This window comes from Stegostoma tigrinum, chromosome 5, assembly GCF_030684315.1.
Source record: "Stegostoma tigrinum isolate sSteTig4 chromosome 5, sSteTig4.hap1, whole genome shotgun sequence".
Lineage (NCBI taxonomy): Eukaryota > Metazoa > Chordata > Chondrichthyes > Orectolobiformes > Stegostomatidae > Stegostoma > Stegostoma tigrinum.
The window spans coordinates 127,712,535-127,739,441 of NC_081358.1; the positions used below are offsets into that span (position 1 = coordinate 127,712,535).

The 26,907-nt window shown below is 48.3% G+C and overlaps 1 protein-coding gene and 1 long non-coding RNA gene across 3 annotated transcripts in view; one reads left to right on the top strand and one right to left on the bottom strand.

Moving 5' to 3' along the window:
• Nucleotides 1–8,899, bottom strand: part of LOC132209599 (uncharacterized) — a 33,795-nt gene extending 24,896 nt beyond the window's left edge. The window contains exon 1 of the long non-coding RNA XR_009445796.1: nucleotides 8,785–8,899. This is a non-coding gene — a long non-coding RNA (uncharacterized LOC132209599). The remainder of the gene's footprint in view (nucleotides 1–8,784) is intronic.
• Nucleotides 8,900–9,918: 1,019 nt separating this feature from the next.
• The window catches only part of si:ch73-173p19.1 (uncharacterized), a 62,140-nt gene continuing 45,151 nt past the window's right edge, over nucleotides 9,919–26,907 (top strand). The window contains exons 1-5 of one of the 2 annotated variants that reach the window (XM_059646277.1): nucleotides 9,919–10,035; nucleotides 16,067–16,173; nucleotides 19,778–19,947; nucleotides 23,650–23,768; nucleotides 24,724–24,873. In XM_059646277.1, coding sequence (XP_059502260.1) covers nucleotides 10,012–10,035; nucleotides 16,067–16,173; nucleotides 19,778–19,947; nucleotides 23,650–23,768; nucleotides 24,724–24,873 — 570 coding nt within the window. In that variant the 5' untranslated portion in view covers nucleotides 9,919–10,011. The remainder of the gene's footprint in view (nucleotides 10,036–16,066; nucleotides 16,174–19,777; nucleotides 19,948–23,649; nucleotides 23,769–24,723; nucleotides 24,874–26,907) is intronic. The other variant, XM_059646278.1, reaches the window with a different exon arrangement.

Sequence of the window (26,907 nt, forward strand, 5' to 3'; positions counted from 1 at the left end):
TGGACCGAGAGAAGGAGATCGCTGTCTTGGAGGTGAAAGGAGGACGTCGGGTTGGCTGTGCACCCTTGCGACCAGTGGATCTTAATGCTGGCTTCGGCCTAACGCTGGTTCAGGGGAGCAGCCAACCTGCAACGATGGCTGCGGCAAGTGCTCATGCCCCAGGTCAGGGGGTCCGGAACACCATCCGTGTTTCTGTAAAGAAGGTGGATGAAGGTGCACCTGTGGACTGCACCTTCTTCGTGAAGAGGGTCCTGTTGGACTGTTGTGGGTTCGCTGCTGTGGACATTTACTGCCTGCAGGATTTCCCCGGAGGAGGTTTTTACGACCTGACCTTCAGGAGTGCCAAGCTTTGCGAGCGCTTCCTGGAGGTTTTCAAGGAGAAAGGAGGTGAGGGCCCCCTCTCTGTATTGACCACTGTCCCGCTGTTTGTGATGCCAGCGCAGAGGAGCTATATGGTGACTGTACATATGTACAACCCGCATGTGCCAGCAGTTGATGTCCTGACCTTCCTCAGAAGGTACGTGAAGGTGGAAGGGGACCTAACTGACATCATGGACCCCTTTGGCATCTGGACGAGTAAGAGGCAGGTCAAGGTGACGCTGAGGATGGGCTCGGACGGGAACATTGTACATCCACCGTCCAGCTTCACGATCGGCGGGAGCAAGGGCTACCTGACCTATGCAGGGCAACCTAAAGTCTGCCATGCCTGTGGTAGGTCAGGTCACGTGGCGGCCGACTGCAAAGCAGGGAGGAGGGACACCTTGCAAAGGATTGCCCACAAGAGAAAAGCTGCAACCTTTGCGGGGAAGCGGGCCACCTCTATAGGGCATGCCCGCAGTGGGAGACCACCTACGCCCAGGTCGCCGGCAGGGGCAATGCGGGGCCAGCCCCCCCCCGGAGGAGAGGAAGGCACCAGGGCCCAGCAAGGACCCCACTAATGTGCAGGAGGGCCAGGTCGTGCAGGAGGGCCCAGCCCCGCAGGATGGGCCCGAGGCCAGCAAAGCGCCCCTGCAGGCTCCGCTCCCCGCCGACAACCCGGAGTCGATGGAGGCGGCGACAGGCGACCCAGGGAAGTGGACGACGGTCCAGAAAGCGAGAAGGAAGGTGTGTCGACGGGCCCAGGAACCGCAACCATCAGGCGGGAAGAGGCAGCTACAGGGGGGCTATAAGAGCTCCTCTGACGAGGGGGATTCGGAGAGGGCCCGCCTGAAGCAGAAGTTAAAGATTTCACGGGAGAAGGAAAGCAGCGCCCCACTTCCAGGTGACGGGAGGCGTCCTGAGGCTCCCTCCGACACCCAGTGAAGTGCCGCTGGGGCACTGGAGGACCCCCCGGAACTTCCAGGCGGGAAGGAGGAAACAGCGTGTCCCCAGCCTGACCCAGAGCCGGACCCTCCTGCCTCCGCCCCCCCGACGGGGGGATGCCACCCGGAAGGCAGCACAGACTGTTTCCTGAGCCCGGAGAGTGTCCAGCAGTTAGCCCGGGCAATGGGCATGAAGGGACAGATGGAGGGACTGGACCTTGGACTTGGGGAGGGTACTGCGGTCACTGCCCACAATGGGGGTACGAGTTGCGAGCATTAATGTGCGCAGTGTCAGGTCCACCGCAAGATGAGTGTCCATGCTGGCCTACCTGACCACCGCCAGGGCGGACCTCCTGTTTCTGCAGGAGTGCGGGATACCGCACCTCGGCAGGTACGGGAAATGGTCCAGCACCTGGACCTGTGGGCCTTCGATCTGGTCGGGGGGTAACAACTGTCGCGCCTCGGGCCTGGCTATTCTGCTGCGGGGGCATGACTTCACCATCTCTCAAGTTCAGGAGGTGGTGGGGGGGGCGCCTCCTAGTGGCTGACATCACCTACAGGAACGCTCCCCTGAGGCTGATCAACATGTATGCCCCAGCGGTATGGAGTGAGCAGTTGGCCGTCCTGCAGCAGCTTCCACCCCTGCTGGCTACGCCCAGGTCGGTCATCCTAGGCAGATACTTCAACTGCATCATCGATGCAGATGGAAGATCCGGCATGGGAACAGCGGGTGGGGGGAGTCAACTGGACGTCACGTCCAGATTCCTGATGGGCACGGTGAAGGTCGCCAAGCTGCTCGACGTCTTCAGCACCCCTGCAGACGGAGCGCAGCGGAGGTACGCCTGGTCGCGGCCAGACGGGTCTATTCGCTCAAGGATAGACTTCCTGTTTGTGTCACGGGCGTTCGCGGTCAGGTCCAACGGCGTCAAGCCGGTGTTCTTCTCTGACCACTGCCTCCTGCTAGCCGACTGTCACTTACAGGACAATCAGCCGGCTGGCAAGGGGACGTGGAAGCTCAACACGACTCTGTTGACCCCAGAGAACGTCGAGGAGCTTAAGAGGGAGTACGCCGGTTGGAGAACCATGAAACCCCTCTTTGAGTCTCCAGGTGACTGGTGGGAGACGGTGAAGGAGAACATCAAGAGGTTCTTTGTCCTCAAGGGTGTTCGGAAGGCGAGAGAGAGGCGGGGAAAGCTGTCGCGACTCCAGAAAAGGGTGCAGAACCTGCTCCTTCTGCAGTTGATGGGGGTCGATGTCACGGAGGACCTCCGCGAGGTGAGGGGCCAGCAAGCCTCGCTCTTCACCGCGGAGGCCTCCAGGATAATCTTCCGGTCCAGGGTCCGCTCCGTGGAGCAGGATGAGACATGCTTGCGTTTCTTCTTTCAGAAGGTGCACAAAGAGAGCTCTGTGCTTAGCCGGCTGAAGGAGGACGTCGTCTCGGCCCGACATTTTGAGGATCAGCAGATCCTTCTATGCCGGACTGTACGACACGAAGCCCATGGATAGCACGGCCTCCGAGTCGTTCCTGTCGTCCATCACGGAGGTCTTAGACGACGGCACGAGGGAGTGGCTGGACCGGCCGATATCCCTGGACGAGCTGACCACAGCCCTCAAGTCCTTGGAGAGGAATAGGACTCCTGGGAGCGACGGCTTACTGGTCGAGCTGTATTCCGCTCTGTGGGACCTGGTCGGCCAGGACCTGCTGGAGGTGTACGATAGTGCGCTTCGGGCAGGGGAAATGTGCGAGTCCATGAGGAAGGGCATCATCACCCTCATTTACAAGAGGAAGGGGGAGAGGGAAGAAATTAAGAATTGGCGTTCCGTTTCACTATTGAACGTAGACTACAAAATCCTGGCCAAGGTCATTGCCAACCGGGTCAGGTCTGTCCTGGAGTCGGTGATTCACTCTGACCAAACCTGTGCTGTGCCGGGCAGGAAGATCGCCGAGAGCCTCGCGCTCATCAGGGATATGATCGCCTACGTACAGGACAGACGGGTGGACACCTGCCTCGTCAGCCTGGACCAGGAGAAGGCCTTCGACAGGGTCTCTCATGCTTACATGAGGGACGTCCTCTCCAAATTGGGGTTCAGGGAGGGCATCCGCAATTGGATCCGGCTGCTCTACGCCAACAACGTTAGCGCAGTCTCGATCAACGGGTGGGAATCGGACAGTTCTCCTGTCAGATCTGGAGTCAGGCAGGGCTGCCCACTCTCTCCTGCCTTGTTCGTGTGCTGTGTGGAGCCCTTCACCGCATCCATCAGGAAGGACGTGAGCCTGAAGGGCGTGACTATCCCAGGCAGCGGAGGCCTTCAGGTCAAGACCTCCCTGTACATGGACGATGTTGCCGTCTTCTGCACCGATCGTCGGTCGGTGAGTAGACTATTGGACATCTGCGGCCAGTTTGAACTGGCCTCAGGTGCCAAAGTCAATCGGGGTAAGAGCGAGGCCATGTTCTTCGGGAACTGGGACGACCGCTCCTTCATCCCCTTCACCGTCAGGACGGACTACCTGAAGGTGCTGGATGTTTGATTTGGTGGAGCTGGGGCATGCACTAAGACTTGGGAGGAGCGTATCACCAAATTGAAGCAGAAGCTGGGCAGGTGGACGCTCCGGTCCCTCTCCATCGCGGGTAAGAACCTGGTTGTCAGGTGCGAGGGGCTTTCGGTACTGTCGTATGTGGTGCAGGCCTGGCCTATTCCCTGGACCTGTGCCGCTGCAGTCACCCGGGCCATCTTCCACATCATTTGGGGTCGAGGATGGACCGGGTCCGCAGGGACACCATGTACAAAGGCCTGGAAAATGGGGGAAAGGGCGAACCGAACACCACCCTCACCCTGACGGCTACCTTTCTGTGAGGCTGCATCAAGCTGTGCGTAGATCCTCAGTACGCAACACCAAGTGTCACTACTTACTGAGGTTCTACCTGTCCCTGGTGTTGCGAAGGATGGGCCTGGCCTCGTTGCCGCGGAACGCTCCGAGTAGTTGGACCGTCCCGTACCACCTGTCCTTTGTGGAGAAATTTTTGAAAGGAAACACCTTTGACCACAAGGCCGTCAGGCAGTGGTCAGCACGTAGTGTCCTCGAGACCCTTCGGGAAAAGGAGAGGGTAGATCCCGTCGCGTGGTTCCCCACGCAGACTGCCAAAGTCGTTTGGCAGAATGCCTCATCGCCAGAACTTTCAAACAAGCACAAGGACATTGCTTGGCTGGCGGTGAGACTGGCTCTGCCAGTGAGATCCTTTATGCATGCCCAGAATCTCTGCGCCACCGCACGCTGCCCTCGAGGTGGCTGCGGCGGGGACGAGACTGTCGATCACCTCCTTCTGGAGTGTGCCTATGCACAGGAGGTCTGGAGGGGGATGCAGTGGTATTTGTCGAGGTTTGCCCCGAGCAGCTCCGTGATGCGGGACTCCGTGCTTTACGGGCTGTTTCCCGGGACGCACGCCGAGACCAACATCAACTGCGCCTGGAGGATATCAATGCGGTGAAAGACGCTCTTTGGTCTGCCCGCAACTTGCTGGTCTGCCAGCTGAAAGAACTGACCCCAACTGAGTGTTGCAGACTGGCGCACTCCAAGGTCCAGGACTACGTGCTGAGGGACGCGCTAAAGCTTGGGGCAGCCGCCGCTAAGGCGCAGTGGGGAAAGACCATGAAACCCCTCGTCCAGTATAGAAAAAAGGGCCCTATCTGGTAACTGGGCCCAGCTGGCGCCTTCCCCAACTGGTCGGGGGCCAACTGGGACTGTGCGGGGTGACGACTGCCGGCTATTTTCTTTGTTTTGTTTTTTTTTCCTCTGTTTTGTTTTTTCCTTTAGTTGGTGTATGTACCCCCTGGGTAACCTGGAGCGGCTTGCATGACTGGGTAGGTGAAGGGTCTAGGCCCGAAGCGTCAGCTTTTGTGCTCCTGAGATGCTGCTTGGCCTGCTGTGTTCATCCAGCCTCACATTTTATTATCTTGGAATCTCCAGCATCTGCAGTTCCCATTATCTCTCCGGTGTATAAATATGTTTTTTTTTGTACATCTTATGAATAAAGTATATTTTTTCAAATTAAAAAAGTGACGAAACATCTGAAAACGAACCTTCCAGCTCAGCGAGCAAACTCACATCCAGAACCTCAACCTGAGCTACAAATCTTCTCAAAACTCGATGGAAACAAGTCTTTGGCGAACTTGCCCATGCTGCCCATTTTTCACAATTTAAACTAGACCTATTTGCCAGAGATAATGGGAACTGCAGATGCTGGAGAAGCCAGGATAACAAAGTGTGGAGCTGGATGAACACAACAGGCCAAGCAGCATCTCAGGAGCGAAAAAGCTGACGTTTCGGGCCTAGACCCTTCATCAGAGAGGGGCATGGGGTGTGGGTTCTGAAATAAATAGGGAGAGAGGGGGAGGTGGACCGAAGATGGAGGGAAAAGAAGACGGGTGGAGAGGAGAGTATAGGTGGGGAGGTAGGGAGGGGATTGGTCAGTCCAAGGTGGACGAACAGTTCAAGGAGAAGGATGAGGTTAGTAGGTAGGAAATGGAGGTGCGGCTTGAGGTGGGAGGAGGGGATAGGTGAGAGGAAGAACAGGTTAGGGAGGCAGGGGCAAGTTGGGCTGTTTTTGCATTGCAGTGGGGGGAGGGGACGAGCTGGGCTGGTTTTGGGATGCGGTGGGGGAAGGGTCGATTTTGAAGCTTGTGATGTCCACATTGGTACCATTGGGCTGCAGGGTTCCCAAGCGGAATATGAGTTGCTGTTCCTGCAACCTTCGGGTGGCATCATTGTGGCACTGCAGGAGGCCCATGACGGACATGTCGTCTGAGGAATGGGAGGGGGAGTTAAAATGGTTCACGACTGGGAGGTGCAGTTGTTTGTTGCGAACCGAGCGGAGGTATTCTGCAAAGCGGTCCCCAAGCCTCCGCTTGGTTTCCCCAATGTCGAGGAAGCCACACCAGGTACAGTGGATACAGTATACCACATTGGCAGATGTGCAGGTGAACATCTGCTTAATATGGAAAGTCATTTTGGGGCCTGGGATGGAGGTGAGGGAGGAGGTGTGGGGGCAAGTGTAGCACTTCCTGCGGTTGCAGGGGAAGGTGCCGGGTGTGGTGGGGTTGGAGGGGAGTGTGGAGCGGACAAGGGAGTCACGGAGAGAGTGGTCTCTCCGGAAAGCAGACAAGGGTGGGGATGGAAAAATATCTTGGGTGGTGGGGTCGGATTGTAGATGGCGGAAGTGTCGGAGGATGATGCGTTGTATCCGGAGGTTGGTGGGGTGGTATGTGAGGACGAGGGGGAATCCTCTTAGGGTGGTTGTTGCGGGGGCGGGGTGTGAGGGATGTGTTGTGGGAAATGCGGGCGACGCGGTCAAGGGCGTTCTCAACCACTGCTAGGGGGGAGGTTTGCGTCCCCTCCCCCAACTGCATCCCAAACCAGCCCAGCTTGTCCCTGCCTCCCTAACCTGTTCTTCCTCTCACCTATTGCCTTCTCCCACTTCACGCCGCACCTCCATTTCCTACCTACTAACCTCATCCCGCCTCCTTGACCTGCCTGTCCTCCCTGGACTGACCTATCCCCTCCCTACCTCCTCACCTATACTCTCCTCTCCACCTACCTTCTTTTCTCTCCAGCTTCGGTCTGCCTCCCCCTCTCTCCTTATTTACTTCAGAACCCACTCCCCACCCCCATCTCTGATGAAGGGTGTAGGCCCGAAACGTCAGCTTTTGTGCTCCTGGGATGCTCCCCAGGGGCCTGACATTGACTGTGTAAGTCATGTCCTGTTTTGACCGACCAAAATGCAACACCTTATGTTTACACTAATTAAACTCCATCTGTCATTCCACTGGCCCCAGTTCATCAAGATCTCACTACATTCCCAGATAATCTTCTTCACTGTCCACTATACCACCAATCTTGGTGTCATCCACAAACTTATTAACCATATCTCCTGAATTCTTATCTAAATCATTTACATACACTGTCAAGTAACAGTGGACCCAGCACTAATCCTTGCGGCACACAACTGGTCACAGGCTTCCTGTCTGAAAATCAACACTTCAACACCGCCACGGTCTTCTACCATCAAGCCAATTTTGAATCCAATTGGCTAGCTCTCCCTGGATCCTGTGAGATTGAACCTTACTCAACAACCTACCATGTGGTACTTTGTCAAAGGTCTTGCTCAAGTACAACATCTACTGCATTGCCCTCATTTACTTTCTTGGTTAGCCCTTCAAAAAACTCAATCAAATTCATGATACATGACTTCTTATGCACAAAGCCATGTTGAGTGTCCCAAATGAGTCCTTGTCTCTCCAAATATCCGTAGATCCTGTTTCTCAGAATCCCCTCTAACAACTTACCTGCCACATACATTAGGCTCACCGGTCTGTAGTTCCTAGGCATTTCCCTGTAGACTTCCTTGAATAACGGCACATCAGCCGCCCTCCAATCTTCGGGCACTTCACCAGTGACTGTCTATGATACAAATATTTCTGCTAGGGGTCCCACAATTTCCTCCTTCGCCTCCACAAAGCCCTGGGATACATTTAATCAGGTTCCTGTCTCTGACTGTTCTTTCATTAATGCACTGGGTGTATTAACTAGAATAATGGGCTTGGAAAGTTTTGGAGGGATAATGTGCCAGGAGCTGGCAGGTGAGACTAGTTTAGTTTGGGATTATGTTCTGCATGAACTAGTTGGACCCAAGGGTCTGTTTCCATGCTGTATGACTCAATGATTCAGTGGCCTCAATGTTAACTACAGGGCACGTCCATGCTGCTTCAATATTGAATCCCATCCTCCCAGTTCCCGCTCAGCAACGTCTAATTCTGAGCACCGTCCTTTAGGAATGCTCTGAGACCTTGGAAAGGGTGTGGGGGAGATTTACTGGACAAGGACAAGGGCTGAGGGGCTTCAGTTAATGTCCAGACACTGGTTGGGCTCTTCATGAAGTAGAGAAGGTGGGGCTGAGATTTGATAGAAATTTTAGCTCTTTGTTTTGAGAATCCATTTGCAGAATTGTAGGCATTGCTGATTAGGCCACCATTTATTGTCTGTTCCTAATTGCCCAGAGGCCTTTAAGAGACGACTACATTGTAGTGGGTCTGGAGTCACATGTAGGCCAGACTGGGTAAGGATGGCGTTTTCCCTTGCTAAAGGACATGAAGTGGCAGTAGGTTGAGACAGAGAGTGAGAAAGAAACAGGGGGAATGGTTTCAATGTTGAGAGGTCACAGTCTGGAGGCAGTCCTTCTCCGTAAGTCCTGCAGACTTCCAGAACTTTCTGCTTCTCATCTCACATTTCTGGAATAATCCACCGGTTGAAAATTAAAATCCTTGTGGCTACATTGTGAGGTAAAAAGTCGGTCCCAGATGAGTCCTCCCCAACCCATATCATGGCAAATTGCCCAAATACATAGAAGTAAAGGACTTCATTATCAGGGCGAGGCCCAAAGGAGAACAAAAATGTTAATATTACATTTCTCTAGCACCAAGCACAAACCTGGCCTCCCAACGGCCCTCACAGGAAATGGTGAAGCATTGACATCTACCAGATGATATAATGGCCCTGGCTCAGAGCAGGAGGAACAAGGCGCTACCCCATCAAAATGTGAGGGGGCAGGAGAGGGGCAAATCACGTCAACAGGAGCAGGGGGAGGTGCCTGTGTGATTGACAGGAGCAGGGGGAGGTGCCTGTGTGATTGACAGGTACAGGAGCGGTGCCCGTGTGATTTACAGGTACAGGGGGCGGTGTCTGTGTGATTGACAGGAGCAGGGGAGGTGCCTGTGTGATTGACAGGAGCAGGGGAGGTGCCTGTGTGATTGACAGGAACAGGGGCAACGTCTGTGTGATTGACAGGAGCAGGGGAGGTGCCTGTGTGATTGACAGGAACAGGGGCGATGTCTGTGTGATTGACAGGAACAGGGGCGATGTCTGTGTGATTGACAGGAGCAGGGGAGGTGCCTGTATGATTGACAGGAACAGGGGCGGTGCCCATGTGATTGACAGGAACAGGGGGCGCTGTCTGTGTGATTGACAGGAGCAGGGGAGGTGCCTGTGTGATTGACAAGAACAGGGGCGGTGCCTGTATGATTGACAGGAACAGGGGCGGTGCCCGTGTGATTGACAGGAACAGGGGGCGCTGTCTGTGTGATTGACAGGAGCAGGGGAGGTGCCTGTGTGATTGACAGGAACAGGGGCGGTGCCTGTGTGATTGACAGGAACAGGGGGCGGTGCCCGTGTGATTGACAGGAACATGGGAGGTGCCTGTGTGATTGACAGGATCGGGGGCGGTACCTGTGTGATTGACAGGTACAGGAGCGGTGCCCGTGTGATTTACAGGTACAGGGGGCGGTACCTGTGTGATTGACAGGTACAGGGGCGGTGCCCGTGTGATTTACAGGTACAGGGGGCGGTACCTGTGTGATTGACAGGTACAGGGGCGGTGCCCGTGTGATTTACAGGTACAGGGGGCGGTACCTGTGTGATTGACAGGTACAGGGGCGGTGCCCGTGTGATTGACAGGTACAGGGGGCGGTGCCTGTGTGATTGACAGGTACAGGGGGCGGTGCCCGTGTGATTTACAGGTACAGGGGGCGGTGCCCGTGTGATGGACAGGTACAGGGGGCGGTACCCGTGTGATTGACAGGAGCAGGGGGCTGCTCCGCGTTGTCCGGTGTCCGGAGGCCGCGGTCGGATCTCAGGTCCGTTTTCCCTGAGGTGGCGGCCATGGAGCAGTCGGGAGCCCCCGTGGTGAGTGACTGTTCCGCGGATGTCGGCCTGAGGCGGGGAAGGGGTAGGCCCGGCCTCTAGAAGTACGAGAGCCCGCGGAGGAGCAGGCCTGAAAGGGCCTGAGCCTAATCCCCAGAGCCCAGGGGCACAGCTACTCCCCTCCTGCACCGGGTTAGAATCAGAGCAACACTGTCCCCATCAAACACTCCCAGGACAGGGTCACAATGAGCTTAGGTACAGAATTTCCACTGAAGAGATAGGAGCAGAATTCGGCCATTCGATCATGACTGATGTGTTATGCATCAACCCCAGTCTCCTGCCTTCTCCCATTAACCCTTGATCCCTTACTGATGAAGAACCTTCTTACCTTCATTCCCCCAACCCATTCTCCCTTAGATACAGGGCCCAAAACTGCTCGCAATATTGCATGTGTTCTGACCAGAGCCTTGTACAGCCTCACAAATCACACAACACCGGTTATGGTCCAACAGGTTTATCTGAAACACAAGTTTTCAGAACCTCACTCCTTCCTCAGGACACGTTGTGCATCCCAATCCAACACTAGCACCGCCATATCATGGTTATACAGCCTCAGCACTACATCCCTGCTCTTGTATTCTAGCCCTCTTGCAATGAATGCTAACATTGCATTTGCCTTCCTAACTGCCAACTGAACATTCATATTAACCTTAAGACAGTTCTGAGCTAGGACTCTCAAAGCTGTTTGTGCTCTGGATTTCTGAAGTCTTTCCTAGTTTAGAACGTAGTCTACGGCTGTATTCGTCCTACCAAAGTGCATAACCTGATACTTTCCCACATTGTATTCCACTTCTTTGTCTACTGTTGCCTGTTCAGGTCCTTCTGCAGCCTTCCTGCTACTTCAACACTACCTGCCCCTCCACCTGTCTGTCTGCTATCTACAAACTTAGCAACAATATCTTGAGTTCCTTCCTCTAGATTGTTCATAGATTATGTGAACGTTGTGGTCCCAACACTGAGCCCTGCAATCTGGCCTCTGACATTAATCAACCTGATGGGTTTTTCTGACAATCTGTAATGATTTTATGGTCATCTGTAGATTCTTAATTCTAGATTTTTATTACTGAATTCAAATTCCACCATCTGTTGAGGCGGGACTCGAACCCGGGTGTCAGAGGAAAACTGTCCTCTAGTCGGACTTGTGCCTGGCACGCAGGAAGATGGTTGTGTTGGAGGTCAGTCGTCCCAACTCCAGGACATGTCTGCACAGGCTCCTCAGGTAGTGACCTAGGCCCAACCATCTTCAGCTGCTTCATCAATGATCTTCCCTCCATCATAAAGATTGAAGTGAGGATGTTTGCCCATGATTGCACAATGTTCAGCTCCATTCTCAACTCGGACAGCGAAGCAGCCCATGTTCAAATACAACAAGATCTGGACTGTGTCCAGGCTTGGGGTGTCAAATGGCAAGTGACATTCACACCACACAAATACCAAAAGCAATGACCATCACCAATAAGAGACAATTAATCATCACCCCTTGACATTCCATGGAATTACCATCGCTGAATCCCCCACTATTAACATTCTAACCAGTCCATGCTGAGCATAATGCTGAACTAAACTAGACCCAACTGCCTATGCTTGTCCCAAAGCACTCCAAACTTTTCCTGTTCATGTACTTATCCGAAAGTCTTGTGAACTGTACCTGCATCCACCACGTCCTCAGGAAGTTCATTTCACCCAACGAGCCTCTGTCTGTAAAAAAGAAAAAAATCATTTTCTGAGGAAGGGTCTAGGCCCGAAACATCAGGTTTCTTTTTCCTGTGATGCTGCTTGGCCTGCTGTGTTCTTCCAGCTCTACTCCTTGTTATCTCAGATTCTCCGGCATCTGCAGCTCCTACTATCTCCAAAATTTCCCCTCATGTCTTCTTAAAATCTTTTTCCTCTCAACCTAGAAATATGCCCCTGGTTTTGAAATCGCCCACCCGAGGGAAAAGACAGCTGTCATTCACCTTATCTGTGTCCTGCATGACTTTGTAAACCTCTGTAAGGTCACCCTCAATTTCCTACACTCCAGTGAATAAAATCCCAGCCTATCCAGCCTCTCTTTAGAACACAAACATTCCATTCCTGGTAAATTTCTTTTGAATCTTCTCTAGTTTAATAATATCCTTCCTACAACAGGGTGACCAAAACACAATACACCAAAAGAGACTGTATCAACGTCCTGTACAACCTCGCATAGCATCCCAACACCTGTACTCAAAGGCCTGAGCAATGTCGGCAAGCATACACCTTCTTTTCCATGTGATTAAAACTTCAAAGAATTATGTATCTGAACCTCTCAGTCTCTGTGTTCTACAAAACCACCCAAGGCCTGACTCTTAACTGCATAAGTCCTGCCCTTGTTTGTTTTATTAAAATGCAATATGTTGCATTTATCTAAATTAAGCTACCTCTGCCACTCCTCACCCTGTTGACCCATTTGATCAAGATCCCTTTGTAATCTTAGATAACCTTCTTCACTGTCCACTATATCGCCAATCTAGTGTCATCTGCACATTTACTAACCATGCCTTCTGTATTCTCATCTAAATCATTTATATGAATATCAAACAAAAGTGGACCCAGCACCGATCCCTGTGGAACACTGCTGGTCACAGCCATTCAGTCTGAAAAACAACCCTCTATCATCACTTTCTGACTCCTCTTGCGAAGCCAATTATGTATCCAACTGGTAAGCTCACCCTGACTCTCTTGTGACCCATTGGAACCTTGTCAAAGGCTTCACTAAAGTCTAAGTAAACAAATGTACTGGTCCACCCTCATCAGTCTTCTTGATTACTTCCTGAAAAGGCTCAATCTAAGTTTGTGAGACAAGATTTCCCTCACACAAAATCGTGCTGACTATTCCTAATCATTCCTTGCCTGGCCAAATGCATGCAAATCCTATCTTTCAGAATCACTTCCAACAACATATCCACCACTGATTCCCAGAGTTCTTCTTACATCCTTTATTAAACAAAGGCACAACATTAGCCACTCTCCAGCCATTCCGCACCTCACCTGTAGTTATAGATGATATAAATATTTCTGCTAGGGCCCTGCGATTTCCTCCTAACTTCAAAATCCTAGGATACATTTGATCAGGTCCCAGAGGTTTAGCCACCCTTCTGTTTTCAAATATCTCCAGCATGCCCTCTTCTGTGATGTGAACTGTTTTCAAAACATCAATATTTATTTCCTTGAGTTTCCTACTCTCCGTTTCTTTCTCCACAGCAAAAGTGGTGTGAACATTTCAGCCAGAGAGTGGTGGGCTAGCAGTGGAATTCATTGCCACGGAGTGCAGTGGAGGCCGGGACATTAGATACCTTCAAGGCAGAGATTGATAAATTCTTGATCTCACAAGGAATCGAGGGCTACGGGGAGAGTGCAGGGAAGTGGAGTTGAAATGCCCAGCAGCCATGATTTAAATGGCGGAGCGGACTCGATGGGCCGAATGGCCTTACTTCCACTCCTATGTCCTATGGTCTTTATGGTGAAATATTCATTTAATATTTCTCCCAACTCCTGAGGTGGACATCCTCTGATCTATAAGGGGTACTACTCTCTTTCTATTTGCTGTCTTGATGTTAATGAATTTGTAGAATCTCTTTGGATTATCCTTAACCTTATCCGCCAATGCTCTCTCATATCACCTTTTTGCCTTCCTGATTTCTCTTTTAAGAATGCCCCTACACTCTATACTGTTAAAGAGATTCGTTTGACCCCAGTTGTCCATAATTATTGATTTTTTTTTTATTCTTGACTTAGAAGCTCAATATCCTTATTCATCCATGTGTCTGTAATCCTGCAAGCCTTACCCTTCACTATCAGGAGCGTAATGCCTCTGAACTCTTGTTATCACACTTCTGAAAGCCTCTGACTTGTCAGTTATCCCTTTATTTTGTAAACGGTCTCCTCCAATCAACTTTTGAAAGTTTTGTCTTTACCATTAAAATTTGCCTTAATCCAGTTTAAACCTTTAACATTTATTGAAGGTGTTCCTTTTCCATAACTATTTTAAAACAAATACATTTATGATTACTAGATCCAAAGTGTTCCCCTGCAATCACTTCAGTCACTTTCTCTGTCGTATTACCCAAGATAAGGCCTAGTTTTGCTCCTTCTCTAGTAGGTATATTTCCATATTGATAAAGAGACTTTTCTTCAGCATATTTAACACATGCTTCACAATCCAAATTTTTCATAGTATGTTAGTCTCAACCAATGTTTGGAAAATCAAAATCATCTACTATTACAACCTTATTATTCTTACGTATGCCTGAGGTTATAAACACAGTAACTACAAGAGCAGGTCAGAGACTAGGAACACCGCAGCGAGTAACTCACCTCCTGACTCCCCAGAGCCTGTCCACCACCTACAAGGCACAAGTCAGGAGTGTGATGGAACACTCCCCACTTGCCTGGATGGGTGCAGCCGCAACAACACTCAAGAAGCTCAACACCATCCAGGACAAAGCAGCCGCTTGATTGGCACCACATCCACAAACATCCCACTCCCCCCACCCCTGACACTCAGTAGAGCAGTGTGTACCCACAACTACTTCTGTCTAGAAGGACAAAGGCAACAGATACGTGGGAACACCACCCCCACCAAGTTCCCAACTAAGACACTCACCACCCTGACTTAGAAATATATTGCTGTACCTTTCCTGGGCATTGGTGATCCAGATGGGTTTTTATAACAATTGACAATGATTTTATGATCATCATTAAATTCTTAATTCAAATTCTACCTTTTGCTATGGTGGGATTCAAACCCGAGTCCCCAAACCATTACCTGGATCACTGGATTAGGAGTCCAGTGATAATACCAGATGGCCATTGCTGTTCCACGGTCTTCCCTGCTATGCTCCCCTTCCAATTAACTCTGACCAGCTCCTCTCTCCTGTCTTTGTACTCTTCGTTACTCAATTGGTAATACCATTATATCTGATTCCAGCTTCACCCTCTCAAATTCCAAGGTAAATTCTGTCATATGGTCACCACCTTTACCTTAAGTTCTCTCATCAAATCTGTCCCATTTCTCATTGAGGGGAGGTGATGGCCTAGTGGTATTATTGCTGGACTGTTAATTCAGAAACTCAGGTAATGTTCTGGGGACATGGTTCGAATTCTGCCATGGCAGATGGTGGAATTTGATTTCAATAAAATTGTGGAATTTAGAGCCTAATGATGACCATGAGTTCAATGCTGAATTGTTGGGAAAAACCCCATCTGGTTCACCAGTGCCCTTTAGGGAAGGAAGCTGACACCCTTATGGTCTGACCCATGTATGAATACCAGACCCACAGCAATGTGGTTGACTCTTAACTGCCCTCTGGGTGATTAGGGATGGGTAATATATGCTGTGTGAGCCAGTGATACCCATATCCCATGAGTGAATTTTTTTAAAAAACTCACTAAGTCCAGAATTGCCTGTTCCCTCTTAGGCTGTATCCCAAACTGTTCCAAAAAAAAACCATTTCATAGACGTTCCACAATTTCTTTTTCTTGGGATTTGTGACCAACCTGTTTTTCCTGGTCCACCTGCACATTACGATAACATGATTATTGTAGTTGTGCCTTTCTTACACGCCTTCTGTATCTCCTGATTATTTCCTTCCTCATATTGTGACAAGTGCTGGGAGACCTGTACACAATCCCCATCATTGGCTTTTTTCCTTAATGGTTCCTCAACTCTACCCACACAGACTCTACACCTTCTGACTCTTTTTACGAGGAATTTAGTTTGGTTTCTTACCAACAAAGTAACTAGCATTTGTAGCTGGTTCCTATTGCCCTTGAGAAAGTGGGTGGTGAGCTGCCTCCTTGTACCGGTACAGTCCGCCATTTTGACCCACAATGGTCTTAGAGAGGAAATTGCAAGATTTTGACCGTTGTAACAGCTTCTTGTTCCTCTACGTCTCTGGGATCTGGAGAATGATGAAAAGTTGCTGGGAATGCTCTGCATTGCTGTCCCCACAGTGTAAAACTTGTTTCTCTTTCTGTTCCTGCTTTCTGACAGACGATCAATGACTTGTTCCTTGCTCTGTATGAGATGGGATTTGAGGAGCATCGGGTCCAGGCTGCACTGCAAGCTGGAATCTTCAGTGTGCAGGAGGCCACTGAATGGTAAGCTACTGACCTGACACGCTGCATGAAACTTTTCTCATTGCTTACAGTTATAACATGAATCAAAAAAGTAACAGTTTACATTGGTATAGTACCTTCCATGGATTAAACAACTTGAGCACAACAGCAAAACAGAGACTAGGAATACTGCGGTGAGTAACTCATCTCTTGGCTCCTTAAAGCCTGTCCACCATCTACAAGGCACAAGTCAGGAGTGCGATGGAATACTCCCCACTTTCCTTGATGGGTGCAGCTCCAATAATACTCAGGAAGCTTGACACCATTCAGGACAAAGCAGCCCGCTTGATTGGCACCACACCCACAAGCATCCCCTCCCTCCACAACCCAGTAGCAGCAGTGTGTACCATCTACAAGATGCTGTATGGAACTTCATGAAAGATTCTTAGCACCTCCAAACCCACAACCACTTCTTTGTAGAAGGACAAGGGCAGCAGATACAACCCACAAATTCCATTCCAAGCCACTCATCAACCTGATGTGTTTGTATGTTGCTGTTCCTTCACTGCTACTGGATCAAAATCCTGAAATGCCCTCTGTAAGGGGATGATGGATCAACCTAGAGCACATCGACTGCAGCAGCTCAAGAAGGCAGCTTACCCCACCTTCTCATGGGGCAGCTAGGGATGGGCTATAAATGCTGGCTGAGCCAGTGACCTGGCCCGTGACGCTGTGAGTGAATAAAGAAAAGCTGTCCACGGCTCTGTGAGGCAAGATGTTCCAAAGTCTCACAACCCTCCGAAGGATGAAATTCTTCCTCATTTCAGTCTTAAGTTGGCATCCCTTTGTTCTGAGACTATGCCCTCTGGTACTAGTATCTCCCATGGGGGAAAACAACCTTTCAGCATTTACCCTGTCAAGGCACTTCTCATTGATATACATCGGATTCTTATCACCTCTCATTCTTCAAATTCCAGTGAGTAGAATACCAAACTGTTCAGCCTTTGCTCAAAAGACAATACATCCATATCAGAGAACGTCCTCATGAACCTTCTCTGAACTGCCTCCAATGAAATATCTTCCCTTGAATAAGGGACCAAAACTGCTCACAGTACTCCCATGTGGGCTCAGCAGCACTATGTACAGTTGCAGTAAGACTTCCCCACTCTTATACTCCAACCCCCTTTTGAAATAAGGGCCAACATTCCATTAGTCTTCCTGATTACCTGCTGCACCTGTGTACTAGCTGTCTGTGTTTCAGGTACAAGTCCCCTCAAGACTGTTTCTGTTGCAGCTTTCTGCAGGTTTTCTTCCTTCTAAAATGAATAATTTTGTGTTTTCATACCTTACAATCTTTTTCCAATTTTTTGCCCACTTACTGAACCTATTAACATTTCTCTGTAAACTGTTTGCAACCCTCTCACAATGTGCTTTCCCACCTGTATTGGTGTCATCTGAAAATTTGGCAATGGTACAGTCACTTTCTTTGTCCAAGTCATTACTGTATTGTGTAAATAGTTGTGGTCCCAGCACTGATCTCTGTGAGACCCCACTGGGCACAAGTTACCAAAGTGAAAAAGAACCAGTTATCCCACTCATTGTCTCCTGCCCATGAGCCAATTCTCCAACCATGCCAATGTAGTACCTTGAACATCATGAACACTTACGACTGGATCTTTTGTGAGGTTTCTGGTCAAATGCTTTCTAGAAATCCAAATACAACACACTGCTGGCTCCCCTTTATCCACTCGGATTGAGTCTTCCTCAGAAAACCTAATACATTAGAGCCAGACATGATTTCCCTTTCATGAAGCCGTGCTGAACTCTGCTTGATTAGATTATGATTTTCCAAATGTTCTGCTATTCTTTAGTAATTGATTCCAGTACTTTTCCAACAATAGACATTAGGCTAATCGGCTGATAGTTGGCTGCTTTTTGCCTCCCTCCCTTTTTGAAGAGGGATGTTAAATGGCAGTTCACCAGAATCCAGTGATTTTTGGCAATTTAAAACTAGACCAGGTATGACTTTATCTTCTGAAGAAAGGTCTAGGCCCGAAATGTCAGCTTTCCGGCTCCTTTGATGCTGCATGGCCTGCTGTGTTCATCCAGCTCTACACCTTGTTACCTCAGTTTCCCCAGCATCAGCAGTTCCTACTGTCTCTGAAGGTTTGTATCTTGCTCTTTTTCAGTAAAACAATCTTTAACCAAACTTTAGGAACGTAGAAGACAGGAGCAGACATAGGCCATTCAGTTATTGAAGCCTGCTGCTCCATTCGGTATGATCATGACTCTGCAACCTGTTCCTGCTTTTGCCCCATAGCCTTTGAATCCTTTTGCTTCAAGAACTATGTCTAATTCCTTCTTTAGAACATTCAATGTTTTGGCCACAACTTTTTGTAGCAGAGAATTCCACCACTCTCTGCATGAAGACATTGCCCACTCACCTCACTACTAACTGGCCTACTCAGTATCCTTAGACTGTGATCCCTGGTTCTGGAATCTCCCATCATCAGGAACATCCTTCCTGCATTTGCACCATGTAGTTAGAATTTTCTATAAGGGAACCCTCCCCCCACACCAAATCATTCTTCTAAAGTCTAGTGAACATATCCAAACCATATGTCAGCCGTGCCATCCCAGGAATTGTACTCCCTCTGTGGACAGAACATCCTTTCTCAGATAAGCAGATCAGACTGCATGCAGTATTCCAGTTGTGGTCTTACCAATGCTGTGTATAATTTCAGCGACATCCCTGATCCTCTGGTTAAAGTTAAGTCCTCTGGCTATGAAGGCCTACAGACCATTTGCCTTCTTAACTGCCTGCTGCACCTGCATCCTTACTTCCAGTGACTGATGTACAAGGACACCCAGTTCCTCATATTTATCCAAATTATACTTCATATGTCATGCATTTGCCCTCTCGGTCAGCTTGTCCAACTCACACCTTGTACAAATTGATCACCTGACCCAACACCTCCAATTGTGTCTCAGTATCGACATTTGGTCCATTCTCACTGCTGCTTTGGGGCATGTTACTGTATTGATGTACCTGTACAAATGGAAGTTACAGTGTAGGCAAGGGCTGAGAGCTGTAATGTCTTGCTACTATCCCCTGTCAGCTGGCCTGTCAACACTAAGGATGATGTTACTAACTCACTTTGAACCGTTACCTTGAGGTAGATCCACTGACAGAAACCATTGTTTTTCAGAAATGTGGGTAAGTAATGATGAACGATTTACTCCTCATGCATATCTGTCCAGTGAGGAAATGCTGCTGTTGGAGTTACTGCCTTTCAGATGAGGCATTAAACCCAGGGCCTGCTTGCCCTCTCTGCTGGATAGCAAAGATCCCATGTTCATTGATTTGAAGAAGAGAGGAGGGGAATTCTCTCCAGTGTATTTGGCCAATATTTATTCTTCAGTAAGCATCACTAAGAAATTAGCAGATCTTTACCAAATTGGTGGCTGTGGGATTTGCAGTGCACCCATCGTCTGCAACAGTGAATGTCTTCCTGAGTTGTGTCATTAGCTGTGAAGTGAGTGTGTGTGTGTGTGTGTGCTCGGATTCTGTGTTAAGCCTTCACATCCTCCATGCTCTTTGGCTGACATGCTGCTGTTGTATTACTTTGTTTATGATGTTTCACAGGTTGCTCCAAGGGGGAGATTGCACCAAACATGGTCAGGAGTCGAGGGGTTCAGTCCCTGGGGCAATGTCAGCATTTAACCCACCACTTACTCAGGGACTGACTCCAACCTTGACCAAAACTACAGTCAACCAGAGATACATCTCGCCTGACCCACAGCATCCACCTAAAGGTAAAACCGGAGGATTGGGGCAGTAGCCAAGTCTTTTTAATTATTTGTTAGCATTATTTCTAAGCATAGGAGTGTTAAATACTGATTTTCAATCATTTGTTCAAGCATAAACTGGGTGAGAGACCCACTCTAGACCAGCTCGAGTCAACATTCTGTGGACTACGGAAAAAGGAGCGTTTATGGCATTTTAACTGCATAGGCATCCTATTTTGTAAATTCTGAACTTGTTTCATACTAAGAAATGGATGCTCATTCTAAGTCATAGCTTAATATTGTTAATGTCTCCTACACCCATTCAAGGACCCATTAATCCTATCATAGCCTGGTACTGTTTTCATTGACTTGTTAAATCCCTGTCTGTACATGCATTCTGACTCCAGGACCTCCCTGATGTTGTTTTGTTAATACAAGCTCTAATGGTACAAGGTTTGCTGACAAGTTCCTGCTGACATTGGCCTTTAGGGTATACACGTATTGTCTGTGCATTCGTTTTCTGCCACAGAAGATGAGCTTACATTCCAGCTACCTCTAATGGCATGTAGACATTGCTGACACAGCCCAGCATTTATTACCAATCCCTAATTGCTGTGGGCCTGGAGTCTCATGTAGGCCAGACCGGGTAAGGACAGCAGATTCCCTTCCCTGAAGGGTATTAATGGATCAGATAGGTTTATATGACAGTTGCCAATAGGCTAGTTTTTAATTTGAAATTTTTATTGAGTTCAAATTTCAGCAATTACCAGAGCAGGAGTTGAATCCCTGTACCCAGAACATTACCCTGAAGCTCTGTGATATACCACAATGACAGAGCTCCCTGAATTACCACATGACAGAGAATGGAATACCTGGAGATTACACTGTTGGGGGGAGTGGTGCAACGTTTGGGGGGAACAAGAAATAACTCTTGGGATGGGAGTAACAGAGCAGACGGAAGGAGCGAATTTCCAGTATGGGGGCTTGGGGGAGAGCAGGGACTAAGATGGGTTACTGGCACTGAGATGGGGGTAGGAATAATTTCTTTTTCATTTGTCTGATCCTGGGATGTGGGCATCACTGCCTGTGCCAGCATTTATCGCACGTCCCTAGTTCCCCTTTTGTAAGGTGGGGGTGAGCTGCCTTCTTGAATTGCTGCAGTCCCACGTGCTGAATGTTGACCCACAATGCGCTTAGGAAGGGAATTCCAGGACTTTGACCCAGCAACACTGAAGGAGCAGCGATACATTTCCAGGTCAGGATGGTGAGTGGCTTGGAGGGGACTATGCAGGGGCTGGTGTTCCCATGTATCTACTCCCCTTGTCCTTCTAGATAGAAGTGATCATAGATTTGGAAGGTGCTTTGGTAAAGGATCTTCAGTAAACTTCTACAGTGCATCTTGTAGACAGCACACACTGCTGCTACTGAGTGTCGGTGATGGAGGGAGTGGATGTTGAAGGTGGTGGATGACGTACTAAGGAAATGGATGGTTGATTGTCTCGAGTGTAGTTGGAGCTGCCGTTACCAAAGTTAGAGAAGGTCAGATTATGAGCTACAATCAATGCATAGAACTAAACTCTAGCGCTGTGATCACTCCAGTGCCACATTTAAAATAATACTCTCCCTTCAAAAACATGTGAGATAATATCAGCTCTCAATGTTCCTGTATCAGATTTCTTGACCACTCTTGGTAAAGACAGCCATTATGTTAGATGTTTATTATGAAACAATTATATGAAACAAAACAGAAATTGCTGGAGAAACTTAGCAGTTCTGGCAGCATCCGCAGAGAGATAGCAGAGTTAATGTTTCGGGTCCAGTAACCCTGCATCAGAACATGTGTGAGATTATTCAGTGTTTATTATTAATATTTCACTGGCACAAAGAACCCAATATCATCCTATTGGCTCCACGTGGTGATTCAGGATAGATGTGGCTTTAAGGTCTCCCCACACTGACCCAGTACCCTGCCAGAACTGCATATTGTGAAGATGATCTGGTACTGTGCCAGTGTGACTTTTATTTCTTCCCCTTTGTTGATGTTGCACCGTCTTTCTGCCCAATTGGCTGCTTTGCATTGGTGTGCTGAACTAGTTAGGTCACACATGGAGATCTGTCCCTGGAGTTCACTAGTCACACGGTGACACACTCATGGTTGCTGGCTCCCTTTTACAGTTCTTCCTGCCTTGTGTTGTCTGGCGTGTGACAATGGAGGTCCATGGGATCTAGATCACATCTCCATATTTGAAGTGATCATGTATTCCTCTGGCTCAGTCCAGCCTGGGTTCTGTTTATTATAGCTGAGCCTCACAAAACTTGCAGTCCAAATCAGCAAAGGGACCTTCTTGGCTATCTCAAGGCTCTGCTGAACACAAGTTTGTGCAGGCTTCCAGTACTGAATTCCAATACGTTCACTGCACACAGTCACATAGTTAAAAACTCAGGTTTTTGAATAGATACGTTTAATCAGTTTGCTCAGACATGTTAAGACACATCTCTAGAGCAGATGGGACATGAACACAGGCCTTCTGCCTCAGTGGTAGGAAACATTCCCACCACAACTGATATAGCTCGCAACTTAATGTTTGTAAGGATGGTAAAGGCATTAACCCTCATAAGATTGAAGAACTATTTAGATGTGCACTTGTGATGCAAATGCTTTTACGGCTATGGTACAGGAAAATGTTGAACCCCTGTATTAATTGTGTAAAGACGGTGACTTCTTATTTTTGTGATTTTGTTTAAAGTGTGCATCATAATGAGAGAGACAGGTTTTAAAGGATTACTGTATGTTCTGAAAAATAAGTAACCTGACTGTCATGACCAACAGCACTTAAAAAGCTGTCTGAACAAGCAGTAATTTGAAGTTTAAGTTACAGACAATAGAGCCAAGGAATTCTGTTTTCAGATAGAGCTTTGGTTGGCAATGGGAAGTTTATTGGTTTATGGACTAGTGACCAACTATTGATGACAGGTGCCATTTGCTTGTCAGCAATTGAGAGATTGATTTTTTAGGTAACTGAACAACATCGGGGTAGGAGTGAGATACAAATAATTGATCAGATTACTAACGGCTGAGGAGTTATCTCTGTTTTCTGCAGTGAGTCATTTTAGACCTGAAGAAAACTAGTTTATCTTTCAATCAGCAGTTGTTGTAAGCTGTGACTTTTAATTGATAAGTCAGTGACCTATTATAAGTGAACCAGCCACCCAGTGCTTCTTGCAAACCAGTTGGAAAGGGAATGTCAAGACAGAACAGTTTGATCAGCAAGAACCAACTCAGCAGACGTGTGTGCAAAGACAACTGATCTGTTTTCCTCTGTCCATGTTTTTTGTCCTGTATATATGTGTTTATGAGAGAATTTATAATAGGGTTTTAATTTGTGCTGTTATGTGGCAGTCATTTACACTGTTTACCTGTAGCTAAAATCTAATTACTTGTAATGAGTAGCAATCCTTGTTAAGTACAGAAACCTGATGAGTGCTTTCAACAACCTGGGTCTTAAAAATCAGGTTAATTGAGGAATTTTGTGCCTTTAACTATTTAACTTTAACTTTAAAGTCTTTAACTGTTATGTACCTCTGGGAATAGCAGGGATTGATTTCTAGCATATTCCCCCAGTCAGGCATGACAATACCCTGTCTTCACCTATTGTTATCATGTAGTCTTTCTCTCTGGCCTCCAATCTCTGACAGTGCGGATTGTTTTATTCTGTAACTTTGGTTTAGCAGCACCTTACCCAGCGTTACCCCTGTCCAGGAGAAATCCCAACCTTACGGAGTTTGAGGAGCAGCAGAGGGAACAATTCACTCAGCAAATTAAAGCCGAGAGGAGGAAGAAACAGAAGGTAAGTGATAAAGATGCAGTGAGTTCTTCTGACTTGCCTCCCTCCTCAGTGCTCAGCAATGGTTTCTCAAATGGGAGGATACTGGACCTCCCTAGATGGATATGCCAGGCTGGATATCCTGTTCTGTAACCAATCTGGGACTCGGTAACAACAGTATTCTTTATTTATCCTATTTTTCAGGGATTGTCTTAAAAGAATAGTCTAAACAATTCAGATATCAGTGGTTACAAGGAAAATGGCCATGAGGAATGCCAGGTCAGCCATGATCGTATTGATTGGCTTGAGGGGCCAAACAGCCTACGCCTGTTCCTATTTGTTATGATCCTATGGTACATCAAACGCGCACAGGCTGAATGATCCATGGACCTTTCATGATATTCTCTATTGGAATTTGAGCATTTGTTGCTAGGTCATTTCAGAGGACAGCAAAGAGACAGCCACATGACTGTGGGTCTGGAGTCACTGTAATTCTGTCTAGGTAAGGGCAGGAGACATTAGTGAACCTGATGGCTTTTATAACAATGGGTGAGGCGAGCTTTATATTCCAGACTTATTCAATAAATTCAAGCTCTATCATCCATGCCCTGAGAGTATTAGCCTGGCTGTATGGATTACTAGCCAAGGGATATTTCCCATTTGCCACCATTACTCGCCCAATGTTGCTGGAAAGAAACTAGTTTGCGGGGCTGCAGCGAGGATGCAGGGAGGCTGGAATGAGTGAATTGTTCCTTCACAGCCAGTTTAGACAATATGTATGAATGGTTTCATTCAGTGGTATATTGTTGCAGAGAGTCAATAAGCATTTAAATCTATCTCCCAAGGTTTTTCTGACTGCAAGAGTGGGCTGACCTATTGCTAGGATTAAGAGGCTGAAAGGGTTTTGCCCAGCAGGGTCAGAAGGAGGTGTGAACAGTTTTCTGGGATAATCAATCTGTTGTTTGATTTGCTGTTCCAGGACCATGAATTGGCGTTGAAGAGAATAGCTGATGATCGTGAAAATCTGAAAGCAAAATCAGCTCCTACTTGCCAGCCCAAACCCCTTCAACAGGGTCAGACGTTAGAGGGTAAAGTTCAAACTGCAGTAGAAGACCATTGTATTCTTGTGGTGAGTTTTTCTAGGCCTGGAGACAATAAGAACTATAGATGCTGGAGGCCATAGTCTATAGGTGTGGGGCTGGAAAAACACAGCATGTGAGATAGCATCCAAGAAGCAGGGCCTTCCCTGGTAGTCTAGTGGTTATGATTCAATGCTCTCACTGTCGCGGCACGGGTTCAGTTCCTGGTCAGGGAAGTCCCGTTGTCCTTCGCTAGGGTGGCACGGTGGTTCAGTGGTTAGTACTGTCAGCGCACAGCACCAGGGACCTGGGTTTGATTCCACCTTCGGGTGACTGTCTGCGTGGAGTTTGCACATTCTCCCCGTATCCGCGTGGGTTTGTTCCAGGTGCTGCAGTTTCCTCACAGTCCGAAGATGTGCAGGCTAGTTGGATTGCCCATAGTGTTCAGGGATGCGTAGATTAGCTGGGTTATAGGGGGATGGGTTTGGGTGGCATGCTCTGAGGGTCAGTGTGGACTCGTTGGGCTGGAGGGCCTGTTTCCACACTGTAGGGATTCTATGATTTGGAACAGGTTAAGTCAATGTATCAAGCCACACCGTTGACTTACCTGCTCTTTGGGTGCTATCTGATCTGTGCTTTTCTAGACCTGAGTCCATTTGCCATCTGAAGCTCTCATTTGTACTGTTTTGTTGCTCTGATTTGCCCTCAGATCTCGTTCCTCCCACAATCCAAACATTGCCCACCCCAAACACCCTTCCCCATGCCCTATCCACACTGCACTGCGACGGAGATTTCTCAGACTATCTGACTGGTGTAATGAGGGAGGGAGTAAGCAGCCTACACATTGTGGGGTTGAAGTGTACTTGGCAGGGTTGTGGGAGAGAATGGAACCTCCTTTCCCGATCCCTGTCAGAGAATTTGCAGAAACACTGGGAGAAACAGCCCCCAACCTCAAGACATGGCAATCTCTGGCATTTATTGACACTTCCTATTTATTTCAGGAAAGCAGTAGCGAGACATCTTCACCTCCTGGGAGCAGTTCATAGAGTCATAGAACATAGAACATTACAGCACAGTACTGGCCCTTCGGCCCTCGATGTTGTGCTGACCTGTCACACCAATCTGAAGCCCATCTAACCTACACTATTCCATGAAAGTCCATATGCTTGTCCAATGACGACTTAAACGTACTTAAAGTTGGCGAATCTACTACCGTTGCAGGCAAAGCGTTCCATACCCTTACTACTCTCTGAGTAAAGAAACTACCTCTGACATCTGTCCTATATCTTTTACCCCTCGATTTAAAGCTATGCCCCCTCGTGCTCGCCGTCACCATCCTAGGAAAAAGGCTCTCCCTAGCCACCCTATCTAACCCTCTGATTATCTTATATGTTTCAATTAAGTCACTTCTCAACCTTCTTCTCTCTAACAAAAACAGCTTCAAGTACCTCAGCCTTTCCTCGTAAGACCTTCCCTCCATACCAGGCAACATCCTAGTAAACCTCCTCTGCACCCTTTGCAAAGCTTCCACATCCTCCTTATAATTTGGTGACCAGAACTGTACGCAATACTCCAAGTGCGGCCGCACCAGAGTTTTGTACAGCTGCAGCATAACCTCTTGGTTCCGGAACTTGATCCCTCTATTAATAAAAGCTAAAACACTGTATGTCTTCTTAACAGCCCTGTCAACCTGGGTGGCAACTTTCAAGGATCTGTGTACATGGACACCGAGATCTCTCTGTTCATCTACACTACCAAGAATCTTACCATTAGCCCAATACTTTGCGTTCCGGATACTCCTACCAAAGTGCATCACCTCACACTTGTCCACATTAAACTCCATTTGCCACGTCTCAGCCCAGCTCTGCAGCTTATCTATGTCTCTCTGTAACCTACAACATCCTTCGTCACTATCCACAACTTCACCGACCTTAGCGTCGTCTGCAAATTTACTAACCCATCCTTCTACGCCCTCATCCAGGTCATTTATAAAAATGACAAACAGCAGTGGATCCAACACCGACCCTTGCGGTACACCACTAGTAACTGCTCTCCAGGATGAACATTTCCCATCAACTACCACC